We start from the raw sequence: 16,113 nt of genomic DNA, 5'->3' as shown, positions 1-16,113 counted from the left end.
TGTAATCAATTCTACTCTTGGCTATCCTAGTTCGTAAAACATATTATAGTCTTTAATGCATTTACAATAGTTACCTACTTATATATACGTGCGCTCTCACTGAATTAACATTATTGGAAATCATTGTCAGTTGTCAGTTGTCAGTAAATAACTATTTAGAGGAAAATAGCAAGAAATCGAGCAAGAGGTTACTTGATCTTAAATGATTTCGTCCGCCCATGAACATCTGTTGCACCAGTGATCTATTGCACACTCCAGATGTACACCTCTTGATTCGTTATTCAATCCATGAACGTCAACTAGACATGGGTTTTGTAGAGATTTCTAAACTGTACAGTCATGGGTATATCGAGTCTCTTGATGTTATCTGCCCACCCAGTGAGAGGTGTTTTCGTTTTCATTGTGGAGTTGCCTTTTAGCTGCGCCACTCGTTGAATCTTCCGTAGAACTCCTCATTCCTTATACCACGGGCATAGCTATTATTATCGCGCGTTAAATGACTCTATGAACTATATTAACGGACCCATAGACAACACTCTCTGTTCGGAGACTTACATAAAAAAAAAACTTAAACCCAAAAAAATAGTTTAAAGTTCAAAGAGGGCGCACTATAAGTTAAGTCAATATGCGAGAACTTTTGGGGATTTTGCAAACGGGCGGCGATCACACGATCTTCATTTCATTGTTAAACACACGTGCAAATCAATTAAACCGATCATCAGGATGTGGAAGTAACTTTATTTATTCTGTATTCAAACACAGAACGCGTGTTAGAGTGACCGCTTCCTCCGTGAAATCCCTTATCGTTCGTAATGTGTTAGAAATAGTCGATCGATGTTTAGCATTTTAAGTAATTATTCATGTAGTTTAAAGACTAAATTCAGATTATAGCAGTTTCTAATTCGGAGAGCAAAGCCATCTCAGCCGGCATAAGCAAGCTGCAGTCATATCCTCTCCGCTTTTACAATGTGTCTGCATTAGTACTGCTGGTGTGCAACCAGCTGCAAAACGCAGTTTTGGACCAGTTTCTGTGCGGCTATATAGTCCCAGCTGGCGTTTAGGTGGGACTTTACGGCAACTTTGTCTGATCATCTAAAGGTTGTTTGAGTATTGTTTTTCCAGTTGTGGGCTAGCGTGACATCTAAATGTCGTCTGAGGGTTGTCTACCTTGACAGAACAAATCACATCGTAAACTTTACGAACGCTGTACATTACTTTATGCACGAGTACTAGATAACCTGCGAAAACACCAAGCACTTGAAAAAACTTGCTGTAATCTGAATATAGTCACCAATAAAATAGATGTTCTTTAAATTCATACGCATTCTCTATTAAATGTAACATATTGGATCAAGATGGCGTAATAACGGGCCTTGTTCCAATTAAAATATAATATAATTGTAATAATATGTTCTTTTATGTAATTTGTATGCCCAATATACATTCGTTTGTGTTGAAGTCTAGTCAAAAAAGACCAATTTATAGCATTATTCCAACCGATTGACGGCCACTGCTGGATTGGTATTGGGATCTCCACACTCCGCGGTACTGTGCTGTTTGTGTGAACTATCAAGTGACAGCCAGCTACTCGCTTCTTCAATATAGAAAGTAACGGGTTTAATTACACATATACCTACAACAAACAACAAAGTAGGGTCGCCACTCTAGCACCTTCGTAGTTAGGACCCAAGATTCAAGTGCTATCAAGTTTGACGTCGTTTTTTTGCTGGGTCACATTTGTTAATCGGCTAAACTGTTTTAAGATTCATAGATTTATTTATACTTCTTACATTACGTGAAACTTCCTAACGTAGGTATGCTCAGTAGGTAGGTACATTCCGACAAAACTCGCTTCGTAACTTCGAAACAAGCGAGTTCGCTGAATAGCTAGCGTCCGATAAAGCCGATATCATTACAAAAACAAAATGGTGCTTGTACATGGTGCGTAGTATCAAAATTAAATGGCTTTAATAAGTGAAAGAAAGCTTTCTAATCAAACTACTTACCTGCCTACCAATTAAATACACACCTTTTTCCGTTGATCTTATTCATTACGACATCTTGATCTACTATAAATAGATAAGTGACAGAGAATTATTGTAAAATTGAGCAGTAATCACACTTATGAAAGCGCGAACCAAGAAAGACTTGTTGCTGGGAACGGCCTTGCAAAAAAAATTGCAAAGTTGAGCATTGCTAGGGAACTACCCGCCCACTGCCTTGCGTCTGAGCCAGCATTAACGTTGATTTTCGAAACTACCAAGCTCTTCGGTATTTCTACAGAATTTACCGAAGTTTAAAGAACACCGGTTTTTTCTACTACATTAAACACCGGTTATAGGCACCTACACAAGAGAACCTGTGAACACATATCTGCTTCTCTTTAGACAGTACAGATTTTAGATTGGAAAAGCCTCACTCACTACTCCACTTTTCCCTGCAGCCCACCGCCGATCAACGCTTTTAGCCTTAAGTGTCTGGTAGTACAGGGTAGTTTCGGGTGACCTAGGAATTTACTTAGGAATTTATTGATCAATGTATCACAGTAGTATACACAGTGTCCAAGTACATTGATGCAATGGAACCTTCAAATCGGCGCTAATAAAATTCGCGCCTCGAATTTGATAACGAACAATATGTGCAATACAAAATTGTAACATAAATAACTGTATACATGGGTATACGAGCCTAATGTCCATTTAGATTGTCAGATCGGATCGCATTACAATGGCTTCACGCAAGACCAGCCCTGGGCCATGACATTCATGTGGACACCCGTTTGGGACCACACCACGCTTCGTATTGTGAAGTCTTTCGTGTGTAGGTTACCTACCTAAACAACAGTTAATATCTACCTTTTATATTCAGTATGGTGGACCAAGAATGCGATTCGACTTGAAACTTAGGACGTTAGACATATATATATATATATAAATGTATTTTATATATTTAGAAATTATGCCGTGTTTGATATGCTCAAAGCTCTTGTAAAAGAAACTAAGTTTGGAATGAAAGAAAATGTGATTTCTGCTTATGAAATATTTCTCTATTGATGTTTTTTGTAAAAAATAAATAAAAAATACAATTTGTGTTTTATTCTCGATCTCCATTGTCAACTACCTCCTTGATGTACAGTGGTCAGTATGATCAGCTACGGATCCTGGGTTCGATTCCCGGGTCGACCCGAGAACAATTAGTAATTGTTGAGTTTTTTCGTAAAAGATATCCGTACACACCCGGATCTTCTTTTAATATGGCGGGACCATCCCCGTATCTCAGAAAGGACATTCATCGGTCCCGGTTATTATCGCTAATTCGAACTCGATTGTTTCAAAACCTAAAATCTTTTCTTTTCTATTTCAAAAGCTTTATAATATTAGTAGAATATTATAATAAGAAAGTTTGTATGGATCGATGGATGTTTGTTACTCTTTCACGCAAAAACTGCTAAACCAATTTCACAGAATTTTGGAATGGAGATATATATGGGGACACATAAGCTGCTTTTTTCCCAAGGAAAATGTACGGTTCCCGTAGGATTGAAGAGAAGCCAATAAACCGCGAACGAAGCCGCGGGCAACAGGTGGTGGGATACAGTGGCGTGCACTAGGTTTCATATCAGGGTATGCATACAGCAGGAAAATTGCATAAAACGGCAAAAATCCTTCTCTTATACGAGTAATATATAAATTTTAGTATAGTAGTATTTTTAGGATAGGCAGTGCTTTTGTGCATATATGAAGTGCACGCCACTGGTGTGATAGTAATCGTTTGACATTGTAGAGCGTGGCAGGTCACACCCCCCTCGGGTTAGAGGTTTCCATGAGAGAGGTATATGACACAGTAAATACATATATATCTAAGCTAAAGCAGTATGGAACTAGAACCTCTTCTTCTTCTTCTTCTAGAAGAAGAACTAGAACCGATCGTTAAAATAAGCCAGCGGGACTCTACTGAGACCCTTACTAAGACACTACTTTCTGCCTGTCCGTCCGTCTGCCAGCGGGCTGTATCTAATGAACAGGTTGTAAAAGAAAGAAAATTGAAATTCTCTAAATTATATTTTTCCTCCAAGTTGTTAAACTTAACTATTAATGTTCCACCGCTGGGCTAAAGCCACCTATCTCTTAGGAGGGATTATAGCTTTGACCCACCACGCTACACCAATGCTGGTTAACGGGCTTTGTAGATTACTAGCTGTTGCTCGCGACTTCATGAGCGTTTATGTTGGGTTATTAAAAATCTCACCCCATATAACTAATAACACGATAACTTTTCCCAGCAGCTATTCTGGGGTTTATTATGTGTCCATCTCCATCTCTACTTAGGTGTGCCAAATTTCATCAAGACTGGTTCAAGTCGAAAGTAGGCAAAAAATAAACAAACAGATAAACTCTCGCATTTCTAACATGAGTTCGATAGTACAAATCTATGATACGAGTAACTACCAGTACCAACGACAAAACGTGCTCTTCGAGGCACGGGTTTCGATACCGCCAATTTCATAACTCCGGGCTGGTGCTGTGAATGTAACGCGGGATTCGAACTAAGGATCTCATGATAACCAGTCGGACGAGTAACGACCGAACAAAGTTTAAAGGAAGTCTAGGGTCTTGGGTTTATGGGACTTGGTATACATATTATTACAGTTATTGATATTATTGAAGGAGAATGGCGAGTTCCCATGTTTAAGATCCACCTTCACGAATTAAACTTTGAATACTTGTAGTAATCAACTAGACTAACAAAAAGACTATAAAGTCAATAAAAAAAGGTGGACGAAAAAATATACATATTTAAATTATTGTTTAAAATGAGGTTAGGTTTAAATTTCCCCAAACTTCTCTTAGTTAGGGGAAATTTAAATTTAATGACCATTATTTATTACCTATCCTACCCTACCTATAGGCTATAGGCTATATGACTATTTATGTCCAAGATAATATGCTTTATTTTAATATGATATTCTATTTATAGCTGCCAGTAGCATAACATCATTACTTAGTATAAATTCGCTCCCTTCGTGGTACGCTTAGATCTTTAAACTACGGACTTCAATGCAGTTTTCAGCAATAGATAAAAGTGATTCAAGTATGTAGTATATATATACATGTTATAAAAGAGAACAGCCAAAAAATTCAAAGATTTATAGTGTGGTGTAGTAACAAACTTATATTATGGTGTGGAACGCGCCAATATGTAACAAAATCAGTAATATTCCAAGAATTCACTTTAATGCGCAATGTACACAAAACAGACGAAATGGGTAAAGGCCACGAATGTAATTTGATTGAGTGGTCAGTTACCGTTGACATTGAAAATGCTATTTTTAACCTAACGTTTATCGATTGTTCCATTAGAACGTTTTATTCATGTATCGTAAATAATTTTATTATTAATCGCGTACTTTGTTATTATTATTTTTAAAATAGTGTTTACACACAATAGTACCTTGAAAAGTATTAAGAACAAATAGATGACAAAAAAAAAATTAAAACATTTTGAATAACAGATATAAACTTTACTAATAAATACAAAGTACATATACACTACAATACACTAAATATTAAACTACTTATCTACTTAAACTAAAACATACTAATTAGCAATTTTCAGATGCTATTTTAGACACCAACATATTTTGTGTGCCTGCCAGTTGCAATTACTTTATTTCTATCTTTATTCCTTACTTCAACTTCAAGAAATGCAACTTTTTTGCCAAGTTTTCTGGTAACAGCTTCAACTTCTATATTATCGCCTTCCTTAGCTGCATTCATGTAACTAAAATATATATTATATTAAATAAGTTGACACGCCAAAGATTTCAATTGCAAAGTCAAAGTAAAATATTTCTTTATTTAAATGCCAGTAGGTGGCATTTTGATTGATGTAGATATGAAATAGGATCTATTGAAGTGTATGGTAGTATGGCTCAATATAAATCAGAGATGAGCTTGGTGGTGGAGGATTCTATGCTCGTAAATAAAACAAGTACCTGATACTAAGATCAATTGAGACTCCTCTGGTATCAACATTATCATTAGCTGTGAGTGCATAAGTGGATATAGCATCTACCAAGTGAGCTATGAAGCCTCCATGCAGAGTTCCTCGCTGGTTTAGATGCTCCGGACCCACTTGGAACTCTGTCACCATCCTTCCATTATCACAGCATACTACCTTCACCTAGTAATGAAAATAAAGCAAAGTAATAAATTATTATACCAAGATTTAAAAAGTGTAAGTGTCATTTTAGACATTATTTACTCATCACCACAAGATAGTAGAAATAATAAAAAACTCAGGTCACTTGTGAAAATCAAGTCAAATTAATTGACTTTTGACTTGATTTTCACAAGTGACCACAGAAATACATGCTATTGTCTAAGTTGTCTCACAATGCGACTGAAAACTAATAAGTAATCAGCTGTCTTGGTGGGGTCTAGTTTTAACCCTGGCTCGTACCTCTAACTTTTCAGAGTTACATGCATTTTTTACTATTATGCTATTTAGATATAAATTGCTTGAATGGTGAAGGAAAACATCTTGAGGAAACCTACATGTCAAAGTCAAAGTCAAAAATATCTTTATTCAAGTAGGCCCATAGGTGGCACTTTTGATGCGTACATAAGAATTACACGGTAGTGAGATGATGGCGATAACCACATTCGTAAACTTAAAACTAAAGCTAAGAGGGTTCCAAACGCGTCCTGGTCTAAGAAGAAGCCCACAACAAACTTAGCCGGGTGTTTTTTGTTTTTTGTTATCACCATCTCACAATGTAATTTTAAATTATTAAAAGAGCAACCTAATTAGAGCAACAATTTACACCCAAGCTTTTTTATCGTTTTTTATAAGCTTATTACTTTTCTATAAGCTTACGTTTAATACAAACTTTGAAATTTTTAAGAGACATCTCCAAGATGTCATTTGGTACCTAGTTTATTGTAGAATTGTATGCAATTTCCTTTAAACGAATTATAAAGGTTGCTTGCTTAATATTCTCAAAGTTCACACTTGGCCAGCTTGGTAAACTACAACCTGCCGTGGTAATGGTATAATGATGATGATGTTGATGATGAATTAGCTATCTAGTTACCGCAGTTCACACTCATGGGTTTTTATTTTTTACTTTTAATCTTATTTTCTATGACTGACGAACGCAAACTTAAGAAATTATAAATAAACCGAAATAGACAGTAGAAGTAGTTTGTACAAATTGTAAAAATGATTTAAATAGATAATTGTACTAAAGAGTTGGTATTCCCAAGTAGTTAAAGGCCATTGCTATTGCTATGTACAGTTTGGCTGTCAAAAAAAATATTCTAGATTTGACACTAGCTATAGGATCGCTATAGGATAATTATCCTCAGCCTCTTGGCCCTCTTGTCGTAAATGGGCTGAAAAGGGCATAAAGAGGGTACCTAGTCTCTTTTCCTTTCGAAGTCCCTTTTTATAAAGGCGAATAGTTTTCTCTATCATACCCTATACTACTACACTAGGGTTTTCATTTGATACGCACGGCGTTTTTTTCAGTACACATAGATATATTGAAAAGCTTTGACGTCATTAGACTACAAAAGATTAATAAATAATTGCTCAAGATTAAATATGCACAAAAACTAAGAGATAAAAATAGCTCACCTTTCGTAGGTTGTGATCGAAACACTTCGTAGTAGAAATTGTTTTGGTAAATAGCTCTGCTATTTTTGCTCCTTTTGAACTCATTTTTAATTCGAGTTTATTTACAGAGAATCCTTATTTTTGAATCGCTACATAATTCTCTGGTGCTCTTGGTTACATTTGTTTACATTCTTGAAATTTCTTGGCCTTAACCTTGAATTCTTGACATATGCGTGACAGTTAGCACAGTCTATAAAAATAACTCTCCTTTGCAATGAGTATACACACACATAACTAAAGCTATAGTCCAAACAAAACTAACTTTGTATCGCTACACTCGCAGAAAACTTCCGCCGCGACGACGTAGAGTTTAAATCGAACTATGCGAGGCCTTAGGGTTCCGTACGTACCCTGCAATTATGTCCACTGACTAAGGATACAAATTTACTCTCTACCTATCAAAGCACAGCAACAGGGAAAAGGAAAAGTTTACCCACGTTTGGTAGCTATTGTAATTTATAGGCGTATATTTACACAGCATTATGTCCTAATAAGGCTAATGCCGCGGATATTTACACTTTACAGCCAGTTTACAACTTAATTACATATTTATTATATAATGGGTCTGAGATATAATATTATATTATAATGAAAGTCTTCGATTTGGTTACTTTTGGTATGCCCATGAAGGTAATATCTGGTGCATAAAAACATAGATTTAATAAGTAATTATAAAAAGTTCAACAAAAAATGTATTTTGGAATAATCTTAACATTACAACTAAAAAAAACTTAATTAGGTACATTAAATTAGTACATCATTCATTAAAAGGTGAACCCGTATTTATACAACAATTTTTAACCAATGACATCTCAGGGATGTAGTTTACCCCTAGAAATCATAATAACAAGCCATTCTTAGTGTTACCTTAATAACTAGATTTCTATAAATTTATCTAAACATTAGCTTGTGGTAATTCTAATACAGTATATAGGATTACCGTTCCTTAACGATACAGTAGCTTGGGTAAGAATAGGCATTTTTACGCGGGTTGCTCTTAATTTTTTTATGTGATAATGTGAGATGGTTGTGACAAAAAAGAACCCACGGTTTTATCCACTCTCATAGTATGGGCGCACGGATGGAAGAAGTATCTATCTTTATAATAAAGGTGTACCTATTTTTTAACCAATAGGCTCATAAACAGGTAGGCGAGGTGCCTACCTTTTTTGGAGCCCATGAGCAGACGATAAATTATTTAGTACAAGAGAGCCCACTGAAGTTTAGCATCTAACGTTATTCCGATAAATTCTAATTAGCTTACTAGGTACATCCTATTTCTCCCAAATAATACAGTGTTGAACTCGTAACTACTCATAAAAGGGGCACCATCTTTTTTTTCAAATAAGGATAATTAGTAACTAGAAAACAATTATTTTTTTTTTTTAATTCCTACCTACTCATAATAATTTGCATTACTACAAGCTAAACTCGTATTCACTGAAATTACGACCCCAGTGCTTGAAAGTGGGCCATTGGTATGAGCAGCGTTATAGTTCGGCCGTTGTAAGAAATGAATTCCTGACAAGTCTAAATTAAGTGACGGTAAAATGACGCCAAATAACTTTTTGTATTTATGAAAGTTAAGCTTATTTTGAAGCAGAAGAATCTGTGTGGTGTAATTTATAGTTTCTTCAATATGCACATTCAAACAGATCCTCGGCAATGTACCCTCTACGCACGTTTTCCGAAACCGGAGCATCCTCAGGAGATGTTGGCGTTGAATTAATACGTCTGCGGTTCCACGATATGTTATAATCCCATGGAAGTTCACAAAGTCGCCTGCTTCTATCCAATATTGACTGTGTTATTTAACCATACTAACGAATTATTGTATATACAGGGTTATAATAACGAATTATTATAACCCTGTCTCATTATAATATCTACATCTTTTTTATTATAATAGGGCGCTTAATGTAATGTTAATTTATAATGAAAAAACATTTTTTTTAATTCATACCTACTGAGCCTTACGTAATAAGGTTATGGCAACTGTTTATTATTTTTATAAAAGTCAATCTGCAGAAGTAGATAAAAGAATATTTGGTGTACCTACACGCATGATATAAAACTATCAAATTTAATCATTCTCGTTTTCTTTGGTCGGGTAATTTAGGTTAATTAAAAAAAACATCTCATCATCTCATAAGTTACATTAGAGTTTACGTTCTTGACATGACTTATCTTATCGGACATTCAATGAAGAAAGTAAGTTTCAGCAACTGCAATATTTGTGGTAGGATGGATGTTGTCCACATAATGTGGAACGAAAGATTCTATGCGGAAATATCTCTGTTATTGAACGAACTTTTATCTAAGGCGGTTATTATAATATTAACAGATTTGATGGAGATAGTCTCGAGCATTCTTTGTCATCAAACAACAGGTTTCTGGTATTTTGTAGAAATATTTATGCGTAAGCAGTAGTACCTACTTATCTATTTTTTTAATTATTAAGTTTGTAGCTTAAGCGAAATTTTAAGCGATTCTTATTAGATACGAGTTACCTACTATGAATTAACGATTATCTCATAGATAAGGTTTGCCGTAATTAGACATGTGTTACAGTAAATTTATAAAGTGGGTTAATAATTAAAATTTTTGATACCTATACATTCATATTTGCCAGATATTTTATTAAATAGGTAATTTTCAAGAAACAATAAAATTATATTTGATTAATAATATTCATGAAAATGAGTTGGTGGGTATTTTGATATAAATACGACTGCATTTTCGTTGCACTCCAGTCCATAACAGTCAGATTAACGTCGAACCGAGCCGAGGTCCGAGTCCTCGCAGGAGGCACCCTCGGGTTGACGTCTCCCACTCTCCCCCCCGATGTCGTGGAGCCCTGGGACTCTTCTGATGGCGAGCTATTGCGCTCGCCCCACTTCCCAGGTGACGCCGTAGCAACACCTCAGGTGGTTATGGGCAAGTGTCCATCCGAAAAAATGTAATGTTGCACCCCAGTCCTACATGGACTCGAACGATACAAAGATACCTCCCGGTGTCTTAGTCGTTTATCAGATGTTATTAATTATTAATATTATTTTAATTCTTACTTTTATAATAATTGTACCTACCTTGATTGCCATGCTGTTAAGCGGAATCTGGTTAAGAGCATTGTTAGCTCTTAAACAGATTCCGATATTTACCATTTAAATCTTTGAATTATAACACTTACCAAAGACCACACTCCATTACGTACGCCTTATTTTGGAATAACTACCTACTAAGATTTATAAAAAGTATAGTGCTATAGTTATATAATGTTTACCTTTTGACAAACACCTTTGTGGATCTTCCAAGTATACGTGACATTGGCGTAGTACAACGTGCCGATTTGGCACACCTAAAAGCCAAAAAAGCAAAAAAAGAAGAAGTCACTTGAACTTACACTGACACTTGAGGTGATAGGTCTGGCCTAGTTTCTGTATCTGTGGGCTGGCATATCCGATCCGACACAAATCCCATAAAATTACAGATAAAAAATGACGTCAGGAATGCACTCTTTGAGCGGCGGGATTATAATGCAATTTTGGATAGGGTTACTCGGCGCACAATTTAGTGATAATTACCAGAAACGACGGCGGCCTCCGTAGCTCGGGGTAGTAACAACGCCAATTTCCAAACTTCGTGCCGGTACTGAGAAATAATACCCAACAATTATCGGCTCGACCTGGTTTACAAACTCTGCACCTTGTAACTTAATCCGTACTTGAAAATAATATAATATATATAATTTGAATAGAGCGGTGATAGAACAGGCTTAAGATTCCATTTCGGACCGATTTCTATCCCAAATTCATATCAAGCAATTCAATATCATTTGCTACAACAATGAAGGTAATGTCGTGAAAACTGCATGTGTGGAAGTACTCCATATACTTATTCCATAAACTTCAAACGACCTTGACGTTTGAAGTTTACCAAATCGCACAAGGTCGGCTTTGTGGATCACAGCCTAAATCCTTTTCCGTATATAATCAAAGCCCGTCTCATTGTGAGACCCGTGCCCTGTGGGCTGGAAGGTAATTGGTTGACCAAGATGCTGATTACTAAACCAAGAAGGCATACTTATATCTACACAAGACGCAATTTCGCTTTAAAAGAATAAGTTGGAAAGCTATTTTATTTAGAACAATGATACAATGAAACAAAAAAATGTATTATTTCTAGCTACAAGCATTGGGTACTTATCAAGTACCTACTATAGATACTGATGATTTGAATGTATAAAGACCATAATATATAAGAGGTTCTCAGACGTGATCCGCGTACCTATAACGTCTGAGTATCCTATACAATTTTTTTTTCGCTATTCTACACTGTATACTCCGACCAGCGATATTGCTTAGTTTGCTCGGAACCGTTGTGTGGTGACACATAGCTTTAAACTTTCCTCCAGAATTGGCCTATCGTTAGAGGGTACGGGAATTTAAATTCCCTATTCTAACCACCAATCTGCTCACTTTGAAATACTAAGACACCACCGGGTTGGTCTAAAAAAAACTTCTGCAAAACGAAGTAGCTGGCTAGCACTAGTAAATTTCGCAGGAAAATACTAAGTTAAAGTTCAAGCTTTAGGCTATAATGGTTCTGTTTAAAATAATTCTACGAAAATGATCAACAAGATACGGTTAACATTGTAAGATTTATGATGGCATAGGGTTATCAAAATTATGTAACTACGTTTGCCTACATTCACTTAATTAGACGCGTCTTTTACTAACCGTCTTCAAAAAAGGAGGAGGTCCTAAATTCATGGGAATCTTATGTTTATAATAAAATGGACAGATAGTTCGTTTATTGTATTATTAAAAGCTAATAGTAAATAATCGTAATAACGGTGATAGCGCAGTGATTACGGCTTCGGCTTCCTTTTCGGGGGAACCGAGTCCGATCCGGCACGCACCTCTATCTTTTCGTTGTTATGCAAATTGGTTAAGGAAATTAATATGTTATCCATTATTCTCATTATATTAGTAATAAAAAAATAATTGCGAGCAAAGGAGCCCGATGGCGTGAAGGAGCGTCACGCTATTTGCCTTGACGGCATAACAGTGTTTTACTTCTTATACTTTATAGATGTGCCATTTGTACACATCAAAAGTCCAAGCTTACAAACGCATATTTAAGTCATTTTATAGAAATCGTTATCCTGGATTATATGTAGATGCAGAGAAATAATGAGCGACATTATTCTTTTGAGAAAGTGCATCATTCAGCTCGTATCTTTCGAGCGAGTTTTCTAGTATATAATATCGTCGGACGTCGGTGACTCGCTTTATACCTACTCGTAATTTTTTTTATATTTTATACCGTTTATTTTGGTACCATATTTTTTCATTCATTACAAATTATTTTCTATCAAAATAGCCTTTTAAAACATCTTATGAAGATCAATCACGAATATACAACTATGAAAAAAGTAGGTAGGTACCTAAGTATGTACATATAGGTAATGATTTTGTGATTTTCCGTTACGAGCAGGTAACACAGAGATAATGAAATTTCTGTTTCCATTATGTAAATTTTTAATTTAACAAACTTGGTATTTCTTAATAGCGGTTCCCCGCCACTTTGTCCGCGTGTAACCTCCATTAACTTATCAAAGGTTCATTATTATTCTTTACAAACTTTCATCCACTATACCACGCCTGCCCGCGTTTGCTATTTTGTTTTTCTAGGCGTCTGATATTTTTCTTGGTTATCCTGACTTCGAAGCATAAAAGCACTCTTCTCAAGAAGTGGGTAGTCAAATACAAAAATGATTTTTCAAATCAGACTTCTAGAGATGAGCGCATCCAGACAAAAATACAAACTCTACAGCTTTAATATTACAGTGTTATGGAATAGGTTATCACACTGTCTGTTAACCGTAAACTGTAAATAATTCTAATAGAAATGTTGATTTCAAATACAAAGTATCTAATAAGATAACTCAGTTCCAGTTCAAAGAAAGGTGGGACGAGACTACTGAGGAGCTTTTGTGTGACAGGATAGGGCGGGACCTAGGTAGGTACTGCAATTCAACTTAATCATAAAATAATTACATAAATAATTGTTTGAGGGACTAATTCAAAAACAGGTGGCAATTATTTTTTAACAATGCAATAACGAAGAAACTGAAGTGTAGATATGGGCAAATGGGATAACAATTTTATGGTGTTGTGACTGTTATACACCTTTTATAAAAAAAACGACTTTATTAACTTACTTAAATACTTTTGATTTTAGGCCGGAGTTAAATTAATTATACATATTGTATCTGAAATATTGTGATGGTTATCCAAGGCAAAGGTAAATTATTATTAACTTTTATTTAAAAAAACGAATTATAATATCTTAAGATACTTAAGGCAATCCAAATTAAAGGACAGTTTTATACCTTTAAGGTGCAGGCGATAGCAGAAAAACAATAATTTGCATCTTTAGGCATCTAGAAAATCAGGGATCTCAAGTATCCTTGGATATCGGAGAGGTGAACGGATGTTTCCTTTGTTTAACAAGCCAGTTTGAATTATTAATGTGCTCAGGAACTCGTTCGATTTACTTACTTTTTATCGCCATTCTATTATCCAATGTTTGAGACCTTTACGCGAGATAAGATTACCGAAATAGAAAGTAGCCTATGTCATTCCCAGCATCATCGTCGTGGTCATAGGCAGCGAAAAAGACTAAGACTACCAGACAGACAGACAAAATATGATAACACGGGTGTAAATTATATTTAATTTTTTGAAAATTATGTTTAACACGCTCTTTGATGGGAAGAGTGGAAATTCTCTCATATTACTGAGAGATGCTGGGGTATTAACTTGATTATTGCACAGGTTAATGAGGATATAAACATTACTAGTTTAGGCTCACAACCGAAGAAAATATAATCCCCAAACAACAGCAAACAGCTACTGCGAACAGTTAGGGAAAAGAGTGGTAACTTTCTAGGTGAGGAGGAGCGTTTATTTGGATCTCATTAAGTTTTGTCTTGGATGTTTTTGTTATTATGGGAAGAGGAAGTCGAAAGGAACTTGGAGAGGATAATAGAAGGTAGTGCAGGAGCCCATAGGGTTTGCAGTGCCCAGTTTGAGTCTTCTGTTTTCGCAGAGTCTGCGGAGGGCGGAGGCATCCATAGCAACATCGGGATTGGATGTGTGAAATTGTTGTGTGCGAATGTTAGAAATAACGATTTATGAAGGGATGGATATTATAATGGAATAATAAGATAAGAGGACGCGCCTCTTTTCTTTGAACGTTCCCGCCTTCTTTCCATTCATTGACAAATTATGAGGAAAATTTTATTCTGAACCAGCAAATATTATCCTGGACACTATTCCAGACATTTTAAAGAACACGGAGCTTATAAAATTTTCTAAGAATATATTAAATTAACAATTGAAGACATTTGAATTACCCGAATGAGGAATCAATTTACTCTAATGAGGACATGGCTTTTCGCCTAACAATGAGATTGAATGTGAGTTTAATATTCATAAAGACAGATCTTTATGATACTTAAATAACCCTAATCAGAATTAGGGTTCGTACCTTAAATGTTAATATATTGCATTACGTACACTGAAATGGGTTTTATATTGTCATTTTAAATTCCTATTATTATGATTATGTTCCGAGAATTGGAACATATGATATAATTAACAGGAATGGATATTGAAATAAAAGGCAAGCATATTGGGAAAATTATTTATTTTATTGGCAAGCCTAGAAAATTTGGCATCACAAAACATTTCTTAATTTTTCACCCGTAATATGCAATTTATAATTTTTGGTTCCTGCATACAACTGAATATCCATATTCTTAATAACTTTAAGAACTAGTAAATAAAAATGGTTATAAAAATCATCTAAGACCGAAATTTATTTACAATGATCTTGTTGATCTGGAAAAAGGTTGAAGTTGCATCATTAATTTTGCCTGGTCGGAGGTTTCGGCCACGGCTAATTACCATCCTACCAACAAAGATGAGTCGTGAGAGTGATGCCGAGTTTAATATAGCTGCCATAATAAGTTAATATACTCCATCCTTAGACTGCATCACCACTTCCACCACCTCCAGGCGAGAAAAACATCAATCACCACAGACACTCAAACCCCCAAAACCCTTATTATTTGGATATTTCGAACTGCATCAGCATTTAAAGAACGAGTTGATTTATATGCAAGTCAGTTTCAGCATTTGTTAAAGGTAAACACAACTTAAACATATTAATAAAAAAAATTTAAGCTCTTGAAAGAAATAATAAAAAGTAAACAGGAATAAGTTCTGCCAAGATATAAGTAGGTATGTATAATATTATGATCCAGATTTTAATTATTATTATTAATAAAATTATATTCAACTAAAACTAATATGTTATTAAGTAGACTCATAAAATCTCAATAAATCTCATTAAACATAAATT

General features: G+C 35.2%; 1 protein-coding gene across 1 annotated transcript; it reads right to left on the bottom strand.

The window, feature by feature from the left end:
• Positions 1–5,497: 5,497 nt before the first annotated feature.
• On the bottom strand, positions 5,498–7,852 carry LOC120636245 (acyl-coenzyme A thioesterase 13-like). The gene is made up of 3 exons (XM_039907623.1): positions 7,642–7,852; positions 5,996–6,183; positions 5,498–5,781 (listed from the first exon to the last, which is right to left on the bottom strand). Exons 1-3 carry the CDS (start codon positions 7,723–7,725, stop codon positions 5,625–5,627), a joined length of 429 nt encoding a protein of 142 aa, XP_039763557.1. The 5' UTR covers positions 7,726–7,852; the 3' UTR covers positions 5,498–5,624.
• Between the last annotated feature and the right edge of the window lie 8,261 nt (positions 7,853–16,113).

Source organism: Pararge aegeria, chromosome Z (assembly GCF_905163445.1).
Source record: "Pararge aegeria chromosome Z, ilParAegt1.1, whole genome shotgun sequence".
NCBI lineage: Eukaryota > Metazoa > Arthropoda > Insecta > Lepidoptera > Nymphalidae > Pararge > Pararge aegeria.
Note: the sequence above shows the minus strand (reverse complement) of the source record. Positions and strands in the feature narration are given on the sequence as shown.

Coding starts and splice junctions, on each gene's coding strand:
- LOC120636245 (XM_039907623.1), bottom strand. CDS start 7,725: ATGAGTTCAAAAGGAGCAAAAATAGCAGAGCTATTTACCAAAACAATT. Junction 6,184..7,641: donor TCGATCACAACCTACGAAAG/GTGAGCTATTTT, acceptor TTTCATTACTAG/GTGAAGGTAGTATGCTGTGA. Junction 5,782..5,995: donor TCAATTGATCTTAGTATCAG/GTACTTGTTTTA, acceptor TATATATTTTAG/TTACATGAATGCAGCTAAGG.